This window comes from Mesocricetus auratus, unplaced genomic scaffold (genome assembly GCF_017639785.1).
Source record: "Mesocricetus auratus isolate SY011 unplaced genomic scaffold, BCM_Maur_2.0 Super-Scaffold_100010, whole genome shotgun sequence".
NCBI classification, from domain to species: domain Eukaryota; kingdom Metazoa; phylum Chordata; class Mammalia; order Rodentia; family Cricetidae; genus Mesocricetus; species Mesocricetus auratus.
The window spans coordinates 7,974,287-7,995,890 of NW_024429194.1; the positions used below are offsets into that span (position 1 = coordinate 7,974,287).

Below are 21,604 nucleotides of genomic sequence, written 5' to 3' on the forward strand. Positions count from 1 at the left end.
CAATCACAGAGCTTCTCTCTGACACAAGTGGCTTCTTCAACTCAAGCACTGCTCACGACGCCAACCTCAGTCCCTCACTTGCTCTCAATGAATACAAAGGTATTCATTGGCCACAGTCAGAACTACGAACCAGGCAGCCTAAAAGAAAGAATACCTCCACCACTATTGACAGGTTAAATTAACACGTGTGTCTGTCCGTGTGTGCGCGCACGTATGTGTAAGTGTGTCTTTGTGTGCTCCTGTGTACGTGCATGTGTGTATTACATAGTACAATAGAGTTTTCTTTGAGCTAGGACATACATCAACTCCAGATGCAAGCATTACTTTTATTATGTTTACAGAAACCAGAACGTTCTTAAACTAAAATGAAAGGCATGTGGAATTCTAATAAACCTAAGGCACCCAAATACAGAACTTGGGACTTGGGGTATAGCTCATGCAAGCTTAGCCTAAGTGTGACCCTGGGTTTAATCCCCAGCACCCCCAAACCCTCGTTAGATCCCTCAACAAAAACACAAATGATCCTGTAGCTTGAAGGAGCATAAATGGTGACAGGAAGTTAACTATAGTTGTGGGGAGCGCCTGCAGGATTTTTAGTGGTGATTTATCCTTCTTTCTCTCTAGATGAGACGTCCTCTCAGGGGTCAACAGAATACATGAAATAAAATGAAGTCTTAACAAGAGAGAACATCATTAATTTCAATTCATGTCTCTACAGAAAACATTTACAAAGAACAGGCTTTAAGGAAAAAATTAATAATTTCATGTTACCTCTGGCAATGATAAATTATTCCACCCAGAAAGCCATCTTTCTCAAGCCCAATACTATGCTCAAACCCCGTTGTGGCAACAAATCCTTGAAGCCCCTTAAAAGGAGCCCTTATGGTCATTCACAAATCAGCAAGGCCTTCATTTAAATTCTGAACCAGGACAATGTTCTAAAATAAGATCAAATTTAAAATGCCTATCACAAAACAAAAAACAAATAAAAGCCTGTAACTGCAATAAAAGCAAATCAGCACCCGCTAGTCCTCAAAGAGAATGAAGAAACTGCATGAGTGAGTAGGAGCTTAGGCTGTGTCAGTTGCTCTGTGAGCTTCTCCGGAGTGAGGGATGAATGGAAGGCAGGTCCAGACCACTGGTCTGGGTTCTCTACATAAGTGACAGTGAGGTGGTTAGTTTTACCAATTTCTGGCTTGGGCAGCCAGGGCTTTCTAAGTGCTCATAGGATTTCTGTAATCTTGGGAAAGAAAAATGGCTCCCACGACGTTAAAGAGGGGACAGGCAACGCCACAACTGAGATGTAGCAAGGAAATAAGTGCCAAGACGTTCCCTCTTGCGGCAAAGAGAATGGAGGGCGTTTGCTGTTATCAGCACAAAGCAAGATTAGAGTCGGCAAAAAGTGGTCCACAAAACGATACGGACGCCAGCAAGTCTCCCTCTGCCGCTGTCCGGATAAGGTGGAGTCCAGCCTCAGTGGGGAGTCTTCTCCCCAGAGCCCACAGCTTTCCACAGACATGCTATCTCACACCCCATGCTTACAGTTCAGTTCTAACCCTGGGCACTCCAAGTGCTGACTCACGCCTGGCTCGACAGATATAGCCAAGAAAGAGAGGAGGAGACGGAGCTGGCCTGTGACGAAGCAGAAGTCCCTGGGGAAACAGCAACAGTGACTCTCATCATGGGCAAGCACACGGTGTGGGGATGTGTGTTCCTCACCGTACGTAAATGTCTGCGGGCTGAAGGGCAGAAGCTAAGACAGCGTGGGACAGCCAGCAGGGACCGACACTCACTATTGGCATACTCCTGATGTGTGCTTCATACACCGTTTACTCAATCTTGACCCTAAGCCCGGGAAGCCTTTTTTCACTGCTAACTTTTTATAATGACCCCAGACACGAGATGTGCTCCATCTGCAATTCCTGCTGATTGGGCGACACTTGATCTTGTCCAAAAGGCCCAGAAGTGACCCTCCACACTTCAGTAGTGAGATGAACACGGCTGTTGACACAGGAAGCACACATTTGCATGTCCTCTGCCTACCACTTCTAAGGGTAAAAAAATCATGGGAGAACATTTCAGATGTCTGTCAACAAGGAAACGACTAGAAAACCACCATGCTGTGGCAGGCAGTACCTGCTAAGGAAGAGAACGAGACAGCTGTCCATCCTGGCAGAAAGGCACCTGGAGAGAATGTGCACTTGTAGAGTGTGATAAACCTGAGGCTGAAAATAGACACTAACACAACAGTGTGAGATTCTGGAGGCATGCAGGTGTCCGTGTGCACATGTGAACACACACACGGGACAGAACCATTCCAGAGGGCTTTACACTACATGCACCGTGTGTTAAACCTGTGGCAAAAGAGTATGCATTGCTATTTCTATTTCTAGAAACACTTTAAAGCACTGGCTTAGCGACCTAAGATGTGCATCCCTTGACAGAGTAAATCTGGAGGCACCCTTGTCATGCCGTGGGCTAGGAAACATCAAGAGATGTAGACTGTGCATGGCAGGGGTCAATCAGTTCCATCAGCAAAAATGACGATGGCCAATAGTGCTGACTCCCCGCACCCTATGCCCCTCGTCACATCTTTGCCAGACCTGTGTGGAACAGCCTAACTCAGTCCTGAACAGACCAGTGTTGGCCGTCCCCACATCACCTCATCCTAACAGTCTGAATTACAGAGCGTATCTATTTCCAAGGGATAAACGCTGCTAAATCACAGAGCACTTTGTCACACCCAGTCAGATACAGCAATGAGAGGAAAGGACTTAGAATTAAAAGCAAGAGAGCCCTGTTCACTTCCCAGCAAGAAGCCAGCAGTATCTTACCAAGTGGCCTTCCCTCTGTGACTAGGTCAAGAAAGGAGGAAGCAATCTGGTCAGCACCCATCCAGAAAAAAAAAAAAAAAAGCCGTATGTCCTCTCCTATGTGGATCCTAGCTTCAATCTATTTTTTGTTTTATCGTCTGTCTGTCTGTCTGTCTGTCTGTCTGTCTGTCTGTCTGTCTGCCTACCTATCAATCTGTCATCTATCTATCTATTCATTCATTCTGGTATGTATGTATGCATGCATGCATGTATGTATGTATGTATGTATGTATGTATGTATGTATGTATGCATGTATGTATGTAATCTGGAGCACAGGTGTAAGCCAGGAAACTAGAATTGGGACATGGGTGACGGTACACTAAGAGAGGTGGCCACTGTTCTAGGTTGTGCAATATAGATGGGAAAACCTTACTGCTGAAGACACTACACACTTTCATTGCAGCATAAAGAGAAATGACCAGGAAGCTATCTCTGCTGCCTAGCTTTTATAGCGCTAGGAGAGACTACACAGGATTCTGGGGACAAAAGACATCGGTGATCTTAGCCAGTGCTGACTCCTGGACGCTACAATATTGACCAGCAGGCAGGATGTACTTTCTAGCGCACTGGTGGCAAGGCAGTTTATGGCTGTGTTCTAATTACTTCTTGGTTGCTGTGATAAAACACTGACCGAAAGCAACTTTGAGGGAAATGTTTATTTCATGTATTATACTTGCAAGTCACAACCCATCACTGAGGGAAATCAAGACAGGAACCATGGAGGAACACCGTTCTGCTGGCTTGCTCTGTGGGCTGTTTCCCTGGCTCATGCTTAGCTAGATATAGATATAGATCTCATGTGAACACACACACACACACACACACACACACACACGCCTGAGAAATGGTGCCATCCATAGCAGGCTTCTACATTATTAATATGGACATGTCCACATACCGACCTGACGTAGGCAATTCCTTAACTGAGGCTCTCCATCACATGACCGAGGCTGTGCGCGCCATGTTGACACTTACAGTAACCAGAACACCAACCATTCCCTTGATTAGATTTGAGATCTGCTCCACACAAGGAAGGGAGCCTAATACTGTAAGGGAGGCCATACGATCTGCACCTAGGTTATTGTTTTGCTAAGCAGTCATGTTACACTGCCTTGTAAATATCTGTGTTTATACCCACAGATTTGTGCTGCTCTCAACCCTGGTCAGAGATCCATAATATTCAAAGTGCTGATCATGAGTCACTGGATGTGTTCATCCATCAATGGGACAGCCACATCAACCCATTACCCCACACACATACACACACAGGACTGGGCGTGTTCATCCATAGAAGAGAGAGCCATAACAACCCATTACCTCCTCCCTGACACACACACACACACCAGGACCAGGACCAGTGTGTTCATCCGTAATTGGGGCAGACACATCAACCTGTAACCACTAACTCCCACCCCCCCGCCCAAACTCAGGAAACCCTGCAGTCCGTAACTGTCTTCACTGCCTTCCACCCATGTCTGTACTGAGAAGGACTAAGCAGTCACCGCACAACACAATCTGGGTGCCAGGGGCTGTTGTGAGAAATAAGTGCTTTTGACTTTGAATATTTCCCTCTGAAATTTTCAGAATGCTCTGAATTTGAAAATATAAAATTTAAAAATATAAAGATTTACTGTGGCAGATACATGTGCACTTCCATATGTATTGCTGCACTTGTCACAATAGCCACAAAACAGAACCAGGCTAGATATTCACCAATGGATGAATGAATAAAGGAAATTGACACAAGGGAGTTTTATTCAGCTATTAAAAAAAAAGAAAGAGTAAAAAATCCCACGTTTTCTTTCTTATGTGGTTACTAGGTGTGAGTGAGTGATAGGTCAAGATTCTAGAAGGGACTATGGAAGGAAAAGAAAAAGGACCTTAATGGGGAGGAAAACCAAGAGGGAGAAGGTACAGGAATGCACTCCTGGAGAACAGACGGGCTGCCAGGAAGAGGGGAGGGTCCAGCAGGTGGAGACAGGAGGAGCGGGCAGAGTGTTGGTGCCCAGAGGGTGGACAGCTCCTTCTCTGGCACAAACCTGACCCAGATGTGTCCCAGCAACTGCAGGCATGAGACACAGCCTAGGAGGAAAGTCCTCCAGGGCAAAACAAGGTCATGGGGCAGAGATGTGGAAGGGAGTGCGGAGTGCGGGGTGACAGACAGACACTGCTCTCAGCAAGTGCCCAAAGGAAGAGCTCACATGAGAGGGAAAGACGATGTCTGTTCCGTCCGCTGGCAGCGCCAGCCCTCCCGGTCACGGAACAACAGTGGGACAAACAGCAGTGGGTGAACAGATTGCTCGTTCTTGAAGTGAGGCCAGAGTCTCGTTCTGTCCACCATCCCCACCTTCCAGGCCCCGTGACGCCCACAGCTGCGCTGAGCAGAGGCGGGGGAAGTGGTTTCAATGGGAACAAAGTGTGTGAGAGAGCGCCATAATGAAATATATCCTTGTATGTGTGAACTTTAAAATACATAATCAATAAAAATGGGCTTTTCCTATTATGCATACACATTTGTAACGTTTTCCTGAACCTTATTGGGAGTTGACAGAGTCACAAATGCACATTATTTAATTCAATGTGTACATCTGGGTGAACGTTCTTACAGCAATGAATTAACATGAAAACACTATTGTAAAAAGTAGACATTTCTGTGACTATGTATGTTTTAAAGCTGAGCCTGTATCTAAAAGCAACAAACCAAAATAGCAATAATTCCTACTTGGGCTCTCATGAGTTCTTACATTGTATAGTTTATTTCTCTGAGGGCTCTCGTGACCTCTGGGGTCTGTAAATGCTTATATTGATTCCTTCTCTACAAACAAACAAACAAACAAACAAACAAATGCCTGCTTTCATGAATAGAACTTTTAGGAAATTTCACTCCAACTCTCAAATTCACAAAAATAATGATACATCATTTGTTCTACTGGTAAAATGATAGACTAATAACTATTATTATGTATTGACTACTTATAAGGATGGTACTAGTCTCCACAATTTGTGTGTATCTTTTCAATAATCCTCATAACAACCAGAAACAAATGTAAAACAGGAAAACTAGAGCTTTAAAGGTGGATTTGCAAGTTTTGGTTAGGACGAGATCAATTAACAACGACTCATTTCAAGAAGGGTTAAAAGATGCCCAGCAAAGCCAGAAAAGGCTGCTTTTCAACAAAGAAAACAGTGATTTCATGAATGTCCAGGTTTGGGAAGGAACATAACCCATCAGACATCTCTCATCTTAAGAGACACCAACAACACAAGACACTCAAGAAGACACAGCTCTGCTGGGAGGGAGATACAGGCGCTCAACGCCCCAGTCTCCTCAGCATCTGTCCCACGCCCAAGGACAGAAGAGCAGAGAACTGTACCCACTTGGCGTTCCAGAACATTCTCAACCCACTTCCTTTCAGATCTCTGACTGCTCCTGTCTCAGGACCTTTTCAAAGAAGGAGACAGTTCACAAGGCACTGCACTGATCTGTCCAAAACAGCCCTGCTATGGAGACACGTGCCTGTAATCTTCCTTTTCTACCATTCCTTTATATTACTTCTCCTGATTTACACAGGGAGGAGAGAGAGGGACGGAGGGTGGGAGGGAGGGAGGGAAGAGGGGGAAGGAGAGGGGAGGAGGGGAGGGGGAGGGGGAGAAGGGAAGGGGGAGGGGGAGGGGGAGGAGGGAAGGGGGAGGGGGAGGAGGGGGGAGGAAGGGGGAAGGAGGAGGGGGGATAGTGTGGAACAGAGCGTACTTCTCACCCATTCTCACTCACATGGGTGCTGAGCAAACATAATCTGAAATATTGGTGTCGGATTGGACTTTATTGATTACCAAATAGTTTTGTTAAACACAGCATCCGATTGTTTGTATTTAACAAAACTGAAGGGATGGCCAATCAGATTGACAGGCAGTAGAACATGAAAATAAGTAACCAAAAGTCATGTTTGACAGATATTCTGAGGCTGGCAGTACCTGACTCAGAGGAGATCAAAGTGTTAAATAATATTTCTGTAACACTGTTTCAAGTGCCAGCTTCTAATTTGTATGAGCAACACTCTTTTGCATTTGGTGCCTATGAAATCAAAAGGTACACTTCCCTGAGAGAAACATTTCTACTAAAATTTATAAAATAAACTCTCAAAATGGGAAAGTATTATTTACATCATTTTGATAATTGAACACAGAAAAAAAAAACACTTAGAACTTTAGGATGAGGTTTTGAACTTTAAACATACATACACACATACATTCTCAACCGATAAGACTACAGTCCCAGAGAGACCATGAAAAGTTGACCAACAAACAGGACTCTCAAACACAAGAGTAGGACGTTATGATGTATCTGGTGGGACACAGAATGCAAACACGCCAGCCAGGAGGAAGTGAGGATGCGAAACCGTGACAGCCGGGGGACAGTTAGTACAGCCTTTAAAAATGCATGCTTGGGCCATGAATCGCTACTCATGGGTATGTTTATTTTAGATGACACTGTTTACAATACCAAAATAATGTCCTCTGCAATTATTTAAAGGACAAAGAAAAATATCATGCCAACTTAAAAACATGCAGATGGGACACAGAGTCCTTCAAATTCTTATAGGGATGAGAGCGTTTGCTCTGCCAAACCTCTCTCTATGCTTTTCCTTTCTTTCTGCCCATTCAAGGGATGGTTTGCAAGACCTAGCACCTCAAAACTCACTCCTACACCAAACCTTCCACCTCACTTAGTCCAAAGACCATTCTTTCTCTTATAAATTGTATAATTTGTCTGGCCTGCTCTGTCTCTTAAGTGGACACAACACTTGACACGGCTTCCTGTACTGTAACTGAGTTATTCCCTGAAAAGCCCCTATGAGGTGGCGTCCCTAGCTGTCACCATCGCAAGGTTCCAGCAGGGGGCTGCTCAGAGTCAGACACTTTGAAGATGCATGCTTCCCCTGTGCACTGTATCTTGGGACCCTGATAGGGGAAGTCCATCTGTGTATACGTAGATGAATAAAGCACTGTTGACCAATAGGGAAGCAAGATAGGTGGGACTAGGAATCTAGGAGGATTCTGGGAAATGTAGTGAAGAGGGTTGCCATGTGATCCCAGGAGGAAAGGATGCATCAGGATGGCGTCCTCAGAAAGATAAGTTCTTATAAAAACATATATTAGTAATTATGGGTTAATAATTAAGTCAGAGCTAGCCAATAAGAAACCATAGCCAATGGCCAACAGCTTCATAATTAATATAGCGTCCTGTGTGTTCATTTGGGAAGAGTGCACGTTACAACACTCTATGTCAGAGTTCAGCACAACACGAACTTGCCAGGGACGCCATCTGCCTGCTAAAAAGCTGGTTTCTGATGCAGCAGCTGCCGTGAAACATCCCCAGGGTAACCTGAGTCTCAGTTGACCCAACCAGCAGTGCTTGCGGGCCCTTAAATAACTTCTCTTGCAAGCCTGTAGGGAGAATCAGGGTCCACACAAAGTGACTTATTTCAGTTTTTAAAAGTTCCAATTAACAGGGAAAAAGTCCTTAGCAGGCAATTGCACATTGTGATATTCCAAAAATGTTTTAATTACCTAGGTCTGCCTAGCCATAACTTTAATGGTTCCTACCCTGATACTAAATATGGACTATAGCCATTTGATCATTCTCATGACTCTTTTTATAGTGATTAAAAAACTTCAGTGAAGCTCTGGGACCTTGCTGGACCTAGGGCTGGAGGCCCTGACTCAGGCATCCTGACGGACGGATGGGAACTAAGTGGCCGAGCACAGGGGCCTTCAAGTGCTCTAAGCTTTATATGTTATTCGTAATTGTCCCAGCGCTCTTTCTATAGATTAAGAAACAGAGTCCCTAAGAATTTAAGGGCAAATCCAAAAGGTTATGTCGCTTTCAGAGGTGACAGAGAGGATTTGCCATGCAGACTGGGGTCCCTGGCTCTCAATGTGAACAGGCGAAGGTCATCCGGAGTCTCTAAAGGTCAAGCGTCATGTAATAAAGCCGCTGAGGTTTTATGTAACACACTGAGAATCACTCCAGGAGAGCCAAGATCTCCAGCTGTGGCTGCCTCTGTCCAGGGTGTGACCCCCTGAGCCACACGTCTTTCCTCCCCCACCTCCCTCAGTCGGTCGCTCCGTTTCTGCCTCAGGCCACTTGCTTTCTTTAGCAAGATCCATTTACACATGGACAGGCCTGCTCTAATATGCTGGTGAAAATGGGTAAAAATACTGCATTGGAAACATTTCTTCTAAGGCTGAAACATGGCTCAGGCACACTTATTCATTCACAAGCACCTGCCCAGAAAAACACAGCCTTGAGGCAGCGGGGAGGTAGTTGGGAGGTATTTAACAGATTTGGGACCTAAGGCAGTGAAAACATACATGACATGCTGGTAACCCATAGCAACCTAATCCTTCAAAGTAGCAGGTGATGTCACAAAACCGGCACATTAAAAAAGGTCTGATAATTACAAGTGTGAAGTAAACATGAAGCTGCAGGTGGCCCTGCCACTTCTTGTTATGCTAGTCCTCTTGTAAAGACTCAATTTAAGTATGTTATATGCTCATACCACATGCAATCTTCCACTGACGGACCACACGAGGAAGCTTCAAATATCGACTTAATGAAAAGAAAAATTAATTCCAACCCTCACTAAATTTTATCACCAGAAAAATGTCATTTTCCTATAAACTGGATAATCATTTAGAAGATGGTTCCAAAAAGGTATCATGTTAAATTATTTTGGCTATAAAACATGTTTCTTACCTCACCTGACAAAACAGCAAAGGATTTCCTCAGACATCGCTGAAGTTGCTCTGGTCCCCATTTTTTTAAAGTTCATGAACATAAGATTGCCTTTGCTATTTCCTTCCAGAAACTTTCTGAATGTGACATATGGAAGGTAGTGAAAAGACAAACATACTTGTTTTCTTCAAATTTACTTAGGTTTTTGTGTATGTGTGAGTGAACACGCACGCACAAGTGTATGCGCGTGCATGTGTGTGCGTGCATGTGTGTGTGCAAATGTGCATGTGTGTGCAAATGTGCATGTGTGTGTGTATGAGTGAGTGTGCATGCGTGTGCCTGCGAATGTCAGAAGAGATCACATGCGACTGCAGAGAAGCATGGTTCTGGGCCACCATGTGGGTGTGGTCACTGAATGGGGTACTCATGCTCTTAATTGCTGAGCCATTTCTCTAGCTCTCAAACATGGTATTTGTGAATAGCTAAGTGATATGAAGAGAGGGCCTTTCAACTGAGCTAATTATTTTCCAAACCTGTGGAGAATGCAAATAGAGAAACCACAGTTCAATAGGGACTGCTGCACCACGGCCTCTCAACAGAGTTGGTTTCACAATCAATAGTGATCAGTTAGTCTGTGAAATTTGGGAAGTGTTATTTGACTTATGTTTTTGACAAAAGTTACTTTTGGGGAAAAAGGACCAAAAGTCCAGTAGAGCAGACACTGAGGACTGGGAGGGTGTTTGATCAGGTCTGCAGGGTCTAGAAAGATTGTGTCACTGAATACAGAACACACTGCCAATTAAGAGATGATCTGTAATATTAACTCACTTTCTATTTTTCAATGTTTCTTAAAAATAATAATGTTGTAAAATTAGCAGGTAACAACCCAATACAATGGCATGTGTGTGAGCACACAGTACTAATATTCCCATTACTTCCCATCTCATAAATTTGGAACTTGTATGAAAATGCCATAAGGAAAACCATTACTTCGTAGGCTTACTTGAAATCTTAGTAAAGGGACTGGAGAACGGTTCAGTAGTTAAGAGAATGTATTATTGTTCTTGCAGAGGACCCAAATCTTGTTCTCATCCTGTAACATCAGGTTCAGGGGATCCGGCGCCCTCTTCTGGCCTCTGCAAGCACCAGCATGCATGGACATGTGTACACACGTGGAAGAGTGCACACATAACACAATTTTTAAAAATAAATGTTAGAAAATAAAATATTGATAAAAGATAAAACTAAGAAGAAATTTGAAACCAGTAACAAACAGGCTCCATTCATTACTACTCATCCAGTAACCACTGGGCCCCTGGAGAGGGCAGAATTAACACACAGAAACAGCTAAGGAAATATTTCTGTTACTTTAAGAACTCTTAGCCAGGAATCAATCCACAAAAACAGACACTGCCTGTAGGTTTCTCTGCGTAAGAAACTGGCCTTCTGACTCCACATTTTGGCTGGTCATCTCAACTGTTCCCTCAGAAGCCAAACTGAGGAGACTCCAATACCTGGGAACTTCACTGCAGGTTAAACACCAAATACTGTCCACTTGAAGACCCCTTTCCAGCGCAAGCCTTGGGAGTGAGTGACTCCATGGCAGGCTTGATGAGCAGGTATCCAGGTGATGAGGTCTCAGGAAGCGATGGAAGAGGAAGTCACTTGGGAGTCGGTCACAGAGACAGGGAGAAAGCGGGGGGGGGGTCAGTCTGAAGTCTCTCCTGGGTGTGGCTAAGCTCTTCTGATGGAAAGGGGGTGGGATTGGATGTAGGAGGGGTCACGGTTCAGAGGAAAGTCTTTAGATGATTCGGGGGTCTCATTTCCCACCCAACTGCTCCCATGTTATAGCAGATAAACATAAATGCTCAGGGATAGAGGGAACACAAGATTTATGTGTCACTTCACGTTTGTATATGCTGACTTCAGGTTTACTCCAGACAACTAGAACAAAACTCATCCAGAAAGCACTCAGTTAATGTCACAGTGTACCTCCTCACCTGTCATGTCCAACACATCTCTAAACCTCCTGCTTTTAAGCTACAAGGACCTAACATTGGCACAAAAATGTGTCATTCCCAGTTTATTCTACCCATTGAGAAATCCAGTGACAAAAGACAGTCTGTATTTCTAAAAACTATGTCAATATTCTTTGTGCCCTATTCAGAGGGCTTTCCACTTCATAACTAACTAAAGTTTATTTTTAAAGTGCCTCCATTCCCTAGAGGCCAGACTTCGATAATTGGCAAGAGGGTTCACTCTTAGATTTGGAGACATTTACCCAGCAGCTACAGTGAACAGATTATGAATGCTGAGGAGAAGTGAGCCTAGGTCAAAACGCAGACTCCATAGGCTGCTGACAGGGCTGCTCACCTTGGTGATGAGAGGCACCTGTCTGTTGGGAGTACCTCTACAACCTAGGCACCTGGACCAGAACAAGGGCACGAGAAAGAACAGTCCAGAAAGGAAACATAGGGAACAAAAGGACAAAATAAAGCAGGGAAGAGAGAGACATGGACCCCTGATCCCCACGGAGAGCCAGAGAGCAAGGGCTGCTACTCTGGAAGCCAGAAGCCAGGGGACCTCCGAGGCTGCATCAGGCTGGACAGGGCTGTGTCCAGGGGTGGGAAGAGAGGAAAGACAGAGGAAAGATGACAGCCACTTAGCTCTGATGAGCAGCGTTTCTTGGCAGAAGGAAGCAGGCTGATCAGAGTCGATTAACTTCCTAACCGGCTGTGGTCTACGCCGGCAGGCAAAGCTGCAGTCACCAGCAGCTGGACAGAGGAACCTACGTCACAGGCCATCCCGACACAGGGCTCCAGGGCCCCCGGAGAACCCAAGGAAAGGTCAGGAGATGCCGTGACAGAGACGGGAGGGACTAAAGGAAAGCAAAGGTAACTAAGGGAATATATTTGAATAAGGTTAGGACTTCAGACGTGATGGCTCAGTAACTATGGCGAACCATCTTCTAAGGGAAAACAAGGGTAATGGGGTGCAGGCTACACTTAAGGGGGAAGTCTTCCTCTGGGAAGACAAGAGGGGACAAGAGAGACAGCAGGAATGAACAGGGTTAGAGGACAGCCCAGGAAGAACAGAAAAGTCACAATTAACCCTTTATCTAATTAATATACGCTGGTGAAATCCTTATATAGTTAATACATGCTGGTGAAATCCTTATATAATTAACATATGCTGGTGAAATCTTTATATAGTTAATATACGCTGGTGAAATCCTTATATAATTAATATATGCTGGTGAAATCCTTATATAATTAATATACGCTGGTGAAATCCTTATATAATTAATATACGCTGGTGAAATCCTTATATAATTACTATACACTGGTGAAATCCTTATATAGCTAATATACGCTGGTGAGATCTTTATATAGTTAATATACTCTGGTGAAATCTTTATATAATTAATATATGCTAGTAAAATCTTTATATAATTAATATATACTATACACTGGTGAAATCCTTATGTAGTTAATATATGCTGGTGAGATCTTTATATAATTAATATACGCTGGTGAAATCTTTATATAATTAATATACGCTGGTGAGATCTTTAGATAATTAATATACGCTGGTGAAATCCTTATATAATTAATATGCGCTGGTGAAATCCTTATATAGTTAATATATGCTGGTGAGATCTTTATATAATTAATATGCGCTGGTGAAATCCTTACATAATTAACATATGCTGGTGAGATCTTTATATAATTAATATGCGCTGGTGAAATCCTTACATAATTAACATATGCTGGTGAGATCCACTTTCTTAGGAAGGCAGTGCTGAGGAGTGGAGCCAGGATCTCACACATGCACGGAACCTCTGCGCTTCTGGGCCACGGCACTCGCCTTCTTTTCTTACTTTCAGACAAGGTCTGAAATTTCCCTCGGCCTCTGTGCACACTGCAATCCCCCTGACCCGGCCTCTGTGTACACTGCAATCCCCCTGACCCGGCCTCTGTGTACACTGCAATCCCCCTGACCCGGCCTCTGTGTACACTGCAATCCCCCTGACCCGGCCTCTGTGTACACTGCAATCCCCTGACCCGGCCTCTGTGTACACTGCAATCCCCTGACCCGGCCTCTGTGCACACTGCAATCCCCCTGACCCGGCCTCTCAAGTAACTTAGGTTACAGGGCTGTAAGTAAAACTAAAACCAGATGAATATTTCTCTGCATGATGTTATTTTCTACTTATAATATGAAACAGCTGCCAATAGTTGAAACTGTGATGTCAGAGCATTCGGGGATGAATTACTATAAATGGCCAAAAAGGAACACGCTGCCTCCACAGTTTTGACTTACTGGAGTCTTTGGGAAATTCAAAAAAAGGACCATTTTATAGCTGCAGGCTTTCCTGACGGTAGAAAAGACATTCTACGTAACACAGAAGTCACACCGAGACACAAAGCTGATGTCTACTGTTAGTTTTCATAGTTCTGGAGGTTGTCCTGGTTCAACCCAGGAACCCCAGATTAGTTAGAAAACACACTGTATTAGTCCCAAGAGGTTCTCAGAGAGAAAAAAAAAAGATAATGTCTAATATCACGGAAAAAGTCAAAAGGAGCTAATATGAAGTTACATAATGAAATAAAAGCAAAATTAAGTTTAGATTGTGAAATCACTTCTTTCCCCATACCCTAGAGATAATCCATGCTTATTCAAGTAGTTTACCATTAGTTGATGGCATTCCTTATTTTCTGTCTGTATGAAAAGTCAAGGGAGGAATATTTTCCCTTCCCTAATTTTTTTCAGCTTAGGTAATAGAAAGTCTTCAAGTATTATATCTATAAAGAGTTTTTCTAAGATAGCTGCTGATCTGGTAAGTAACCTGGAAGGAGGAATTAGGTTTGTGGTCTGAAAAGCACTCCATTCTAAAAGCACTGAATTTGGAATAAACCAATATAACTTTATAACTTTCCAAGTTTAGGGCTCTGGGGGAATATTCCAAGAAAGGACAAGTCAATGGCTTAGAACTTAGCATCTCGTAGGGTAATTCAAGCTCCCTCCATATCTTTCTCATTAGCAAAGATACTGCATGAAATTAGCTCAAGAAATGTACCAGACAGAAATGTGAACCAAAACAACTAACTGTGTGTGTGTGCGTGCGTGCGTGCGTGTGTGTGCGTGTGTGTGCGCGTGCGTGCGTGTGTGCGTGCGTGTGTGTGTGCGTGCGTGTGTGCGTGTGTGTGCGTGCGTGTGCGTGCGTGTGTGCGTGTGTGTGTGTGTGCACGCATGTGCAGGAGCATAGGACAGTCAGTGGCCTAGTTAGTAACTATGCTAAGATCCTATTTTATTAAACCATACCTAAACACTGAATTGCTTTCAGGTCTTAAAAATAAAGTTATGAGCTGATAATCTCATAACTAAGACAGCTGCTAATGAGGAAAGGGTTGATTTAGAAGGATGAATACTTCATCATCTCCATTATCTGAAGGTCAATTTAAAAAAGATTAACTTGTTTCTAAAGCAACTTCTGATCCAGTGAAAAGATGGAAGAAAAGTAAGAATTCACCAAGTCTGTGCGTTGGACAGCTGTGCTGTTTTCTTACCCTGTACGTTGTAGAGTCGGACTTTATGAGCCACATGTTCAAAGAAGCAGGTCACTTCTGAATAGACCCTCCCACGAGTCACTCTGACAAAGGGCAGTCGTAAGGAAACATATGGCTGCAGAGGAAAGGACACTTTTAGGAAAAAGCTCCTGAGTTTCTGAACCTTCCCAAAGTATTTAGAAGAGTGTGTGAAATGACAAATCTATGCAATTCAATACTCACTACGACATGAAAACCATGTAACTTACCAGAATACACAGAATATAAACAATGGACATATGGAAAGACTTTTTTTCTTACAAAAAATTATAAGGCCTGGATTTGTAAATGCTTACAATTTGATTGGCCTTAGATAATTTCCAAACATTCTCATATAAAGAAATTCTAGTTAGCATTTTCTATTGTCCACATAGTTGTTTATTGAAAATGAAGTGTTTTCCAGGCCAGGGTTCATGATCAGGTCCCCTGATGGCAATAAGAGGGGCAGGGGGCGGGACTAAGCAAATAGGATGCAAGACTCACCAACACTTTAATCAGTGAGGCTTACTGAGCTAGGAAACACTGCGCCCTCTGGCAGGAAAGAGCTAGGAAACCATTGGCTTAGTTTTCATTGTTTAGAATCAAGACAATTAGGGAATAAAGCACACAATGTGTGTGACTTGAGAATAAATTTAAACATCTACTTAAGTATTATTTACCTTAGCTCAATGGGAGCATAGGCACGGCTTTCGGTGGAGCACTCTTGAGCAGTAAGAGACTCCCAGAACTGTGTAACTTTATACAAGCCTACTTCTTTGTCCATAGGAAAACATACTAAAGCCAATAAAACATGCACCATTTGCGAGGTTCTTTCACATAATTACCATACAACTAGGAAACGGGGAGGCATGGGAACTAGGATGGAGGTTCCTAGGCATCTGCTCTCTTCTGATACAGTCAGCTACCTCTTTCCCTATAGTCTAACACTTTTACCTTAGCCTATATAATATTTTCATCTACTAGCACATGCATTCAAAAATAAAATAATTTTTTTTGTTTTTTTACGAGACAGGGTTTCTCTGTATTGTTTTGGAAGCTGTCGGTCCAGCCTAGTCTCGAACTCACAGAGATCCGCCTGCCTCTGCCTCCCGAGTGCTGGGATTAAAGACATGCACCACCACCGCCTGGCTCAAAAATAAAATAATTTAATTACGATTGCCCATACATATTATTTCATAGTCATCATGGGAGGCTGAGGCACATCAATTGTGAGTTTAAACCCAGCCTGGGCTGCATACATACTGAGACCCAGTCTTGATCTACATAACAATAATAATAAAAGAAATTAAATCAAAACAAAGACTCTGAAGCAATAACTATCCAGTGAAAAGGCTATGAAGTGAGGCACATCCAAACAGCCTGGAAGTGAGACTCTCTGTTCTGGAGTCAGTCCTAGAAGCTCTAAGTGATCTACCGTTTTTCACTGCCTTGAATATAAACAAACTATCTTAGGGTGGCCTATATAATCCCTAAAAATATAATCATTTTAGTGGGAAGCTTCTCCAAACCTTAGAAGGAAAAATAACTTTCTCAGAAGATTAGCCATTGGGCAAGAAAATATTACGGAGAGTCACTCACTTGAGGTGGTGACACATGAAGACGGAAGCAATAGGAGAAGGGGTGTCCAGGGACACTTTTGATGGGGAGAAGGGTGTCCAGTGACACTTTTACTAGGGAGAAGGGGTGTCCAGGGACACTTTTACTAGGGAGAAGGGGTGTCCAGGGACACTTTTACTAGGGAGAAGGGGTGTCCAGGGACACTTTTACTAGGGAGAAGGGGTGTCCAGGGACACTTTTACTAGGGAGAAGGGATGTCCAGGGACACCTTTGATGGGGAGAAGGGTGTCCAGGGACACTTTTAATGGGGAGAAGGGGTGTCCAAGGACACTTTTACTAGGGAAAAGGGGTGTCCAGGGACACTTTTGATGGGGAGAAGGGGTGTCCAGGGACACTTTTAATGGGGAGAAGGGGTGTCCAGGGACACTTTTGATGGGGAAATGGGGTGTTCAGAACATTTTTAATAGGGCTAATTCTCATAGCTTGGGAAAGGGACAAAAGAACTTGGCTGGAAAGGAACTTTTGTACAGTCTTTCCTGAGCCAAGAGAATCAATGTGATTAAAAAAAAAAAAGCCCTCAGAGCCTTGCTTCAGACACTGACCCAGAATGTCTCTGCTCAACTTCTCAAGAAATAACCAGAACTGCACCAAGAGAAGCTACAAGGTCTCTCTCATGAGGAAGTGGGAAAAAGTGGATATGCAATGTTAGGAGATTGTGAAACACAAGAGCCAGCATCAGAACTATGCTTGCAAAGAACATAGCGTGAACTCGGTAGGACAATGCTGAGAACAGAGTGTGTGGGTGTGGTCAAAGGAAAGAGCAAAACCAGCCTGAACGCTGGCAGTGATTTTCACAGGGCTGTAGACCACCATAAATGTCACTGCTTTCCTCACGTTAGCGAGTTTCAAAGGCGCCAGGCTCTGCGTGTTGCTTTTATAGACAAGAGTTTACTGTTTACTAAATCCCAAAGGGATAGAGAGAAGTGATTCCGTGAACAACACTGTCCCCACGGGGCCAGGCACTTGGTGTCTCCACATGCACAGTGTAGCACAGCTATGCAGAACTCCAAGTCACCTTCCTGCCAGCCAGGTCTAGAGTAGCTTCCTGCATGGAGAACACTCATTCTTGGTGTCTTCCTAGCTGAATTCCAGTTCTGACACATCTAACATTCAAGTACAAACTGCCAACCTTTGATAAATGTAATTCCATACCCAAGAGTTCATCGATGCCCAGTGATTAACTAGTGAGACATGTGAGGCATGCTAATCTTTGTCCTTAGCTCCCCCTCCCCTCCCTCCCTTCGTTCCCCTCCCTCCCCCTCCCTCCCGTTTCTGTCGCAGCAGGCACTCACCTGGCCCTGCCCATCAGGCAGGAAGAGATAGGCGCCACTCTTGTCTCTCTTGTTTGTGGTCCCATACCATAGAAACTGCACCTTGACTTCGTGCTGTTTCCCGTCTTCTTTGGCTCTCACTCTCTAAGGGTTACAGTAAAAACAGAAACAGCCATTTGTTTTCAGACCCCATCAGACTGAGTTAAGAATGAAAACCAAAACGCAAAAGGCAGTGAGACCGCACAGAAAATGGGGGCTGTGGACATTCTCACAACAGACGACCACAGACGCCACCACCACAGGTGGAATGCTCAAGGAGGGCAGGAGGAGGCTCAGCAGCTGGGAGCAGAGGCTGCTCTTGCAAAGGACCTGGGCTGGGTTCACTACCAACTGTAACTCCAGGTCTTCCGACGCCCACCTGACCGCCTCAGGCACCAGGCACCCAGGTACACACACTCGTGAAAGAAAAACACAAATACACATACAATTTATTTCAATGCTGGTGTATACTGGAAGGCTATAGCAGAAGGACCATAAAAGTTTAAGGTTAGCCTGGGCTTAATAAGGAGTTCCAGTCAAGCCTGGGCTGCACAGTCTCACCCTGTCTCAGAAAAGAAAAAGAGGGAGTGGGTGGAACTAAAACTTGCTAAGGTAAGCGTCTAACATTTGAAATATTTGGTTGAACATCAAAATCTTATAGCTAGCCTCAGATTTAAAACCCTTAAAATAGGAACAAAAAGTTGGAATATACTTTAGCAAGGAGCTTGGACTTTTACCTCTCAAACTGTCTACAGAAGACCCGCTTAGCTGTCAATATGCATCAGTCAGTTTAAAAGCACAAGGAAAGTGAACTAAAAATTGAGGACTACTTTAAAGGAAACTCATTTGTATTTTATTCCATAGGTGTTATATTCTGTTAAAATGCTCTCCACTTTGAACTGCCGCTTTTACCTAATGGATGAGCAGCAGCGCAGTGCACCCACACTGTGAGCCGCACCCCTGCACACCAGGCCGTGAGCCGCACCCCTGCACACCAGGCCGTGAGAGTCACCCCTGCACACCAGGCTGTGAGAGGCACCCCTGCACACCAGGCCGTGAGAGGCACCCCTGCACACCAGGCCGTGAGCCGCACCCCTGCACACCAGGCCGTGAGAGTCACCCCTACACACCAGGCTGTGAGAGGCACCCCTGCACACCAGGCCGTGAGAGGCACCCCTGCACGCCAGGCTGTAACCGGCATGCCCACAGAAGTTAGGCAGCAGCTAATCACTTCCATCTCCCAGTGTGTGCTGCAGCCCTGGGTGAGGACTTCCCTGTGGGTCTCTGGCCAAGGTCAACCCCCCTATGCACAGTTGTGCACAAAAGTAGTAAACACAATTAGCTCTCTGTTTGTCACAACTCTTGAAAACATACCTCCATAAGCCCAGATCGGTCAAACCAGAGCTCCAGGAAGGAGTTCTCTATGGTTATGGCATCCTTTGCATCTACCATGTTCTTCATGTGGAATATTCCATTTTCTGCTACTCCATCATTGTACAGGAAGTAATCAGCCTTGTGTGAACTTGCACTCTGTGATTCTAAGATCTTATACACTTTCATTCCCAGTGGTGGTATGTGAGCTAGAAAAGAAGCCTTTGGAGCCAGGAAATGGGATTACTATAGAGAAAAATGTCTCCTGACAGGAAAACATTCATATTTGTGGTAAAAAACATGGTGCCCCATTACACGAGAACGCTTTAGTAGCTTGTTCAGATTGATCACACCTCAGTTCCTCCGGGAATCTAGTCACCTCAGGTTGGAAAGCTTTCCAAAGTCATTAATGTTCCCATCCCTCCTATGAAGTCATATGACTATCCTTCCAATGTCTCATTGTGTTGTCAACAGATACCTGGAGGCAGGAAACTCTCCAGGAAGCTAAGGACTTAATGTAAACAATGTTTTCTTCCTAATTATCAGAACCCCTTTTGCAATGTTATATTCAGTCTGTTAAAACGGTAAGTGTAGTTATAGAAACATGCCATCGCCAGCTGGCTTGGAGCCTGCAGGAGGCGCTGTGTGAGCTGGCCCATCTGGAGAGCTGTTCCACCGCTCTCAGTGGAGGCCATCAGATCCGGCCTGAGTGTGGAATCTACTTCCCATTTTCTTTACAGGACAGTGACTATTGGAGCTGCACCAGTGATGGCGTCTGAAAAGCAGAAGTGACTCACTCCCTCTACAGTTAGTTTATCAGCGTGTCTCTATAAGGCTTTAAATCACCTCGGGACCCCAAATACTTAACATTTCCAATCATATGGAGTTCATTTAAAAACTGTTCATCTAAGACACACAGACATACTGACACTCACACACACAGAGACAATACAGAGACACCCACATACACACATAGACAGACAATACAGAGATACCACATATACACAAACACACACACAAAGATACACACACACAGAGACAACACAAAGAAATAAACAATACCACAATACAGAGACACCACATATACACAAACAACACACACACACACAGACAGACAACACAAAGAAAAACACAATACCACACACACACACACACACACAGAGTCTATTGGTTGAATTCCATAATTAAATCTCCAAAACAGGTATTTAAGTAATCTTAGTTAAAAGTCTCTCTCCCAGGACATATTAAGTCACCATCGCTATGAAAAAATAACAACTAACCAACGTTACTATTAAAAATGGTGCCATTTATCTCAGTTCCATATGTATAGTTACCACTGGGTTACATATAAAATTGTAGTTTATTATTTTAGAATCCAGTTAAAATATGTATACTTTAAAAGATATACATACCCACCAGTAAAATGTTACTTGCTAAAAATACTAATATTTTTCCTTTAGTATCATCCAGGTACCCAGTTACATCCTCTGGTGCTACACTTTCATGCCAACCCAAGAAGTTGATGGGTATGTGATGAGTTATCACGCAGGTACAAGCTGTGGATCCTCACTATCACGCAGCTACAAGCTGTGGATCCTGACCATGCTTTTTTTTCCCGTCCTTTATCTTTCTTCAGTGTCTATGGCCATCGCATACCTCGTAGGCTGATTGTGAAATCGTTCTTGCATCACTCCAGACTGCACTGACTTGAACCTCCACAGGGTTTCCCGAGTCAGACAGCACTTGTACTGCAGCCGAGTTCACGCAGATGGACACCACCGACTCCCGTTCCTGTTCGAAGGGATTGTACACCACGAGGTACCTGTGAAGACAGCTGTGTCAATACTGAGAGCTCAAAACACTTTCATTTCTCTCCAGGTCCCAGTCATGGACAACACAGGGAAACCTGGCTTGGTGGCCCACGCCTTTAGTCCAGCACTTAGAGGCAGGCGGATCCCAGTCTAGGGGCTAGCCTGGACTACAGAGTGAGTTCCAGAACAGCCAGGGCTACACAGAGAAACCTTGTCTCAATAAACAAAACCCAATCAGCCAAACAACAACAAAGCAAAACACAGAGGGAAGAATGA

The 21,604-nt window shown here is 44.1% G+C and overlaps 1 protein-coding gene across 1 annotated transcript in view; it reads right to left on the reverse strand.

Annotated features, from left to right (window-relative positions):
* Positions 1 to 21,604, reverse strand: part of Man2a1 (mannosidase alpha class 2A member 1) — a 156,337-nt gene that overhangs the window by 26,446 nt on the left and 108,287 nt on the right. Inside the window, exons 13-16 of the mRNA XM_005077169.4 lie at positions 21,174 to 21,339; positions 19,521 to 19,739; positions 18,129 to 18,251; positions 15,181 to 15,295 (exon numbers count right to left, since the gene is read on the reverse strand). Coding sequence (XP_005077226.1) covers positions 15,181 to 15,295; positions 18,129 to 18,251; positions 19,521 to 19,739; positions 21,174 to 21,339 — 623 coding nt within the window. The remainder of the gene's footprint in view (positions 1 to 15,180; positions 15,296 to 18,128; positions 18,252 to 19,520; positions 19,740 to 21,173; positions 21,340 to 21,604) is intronic.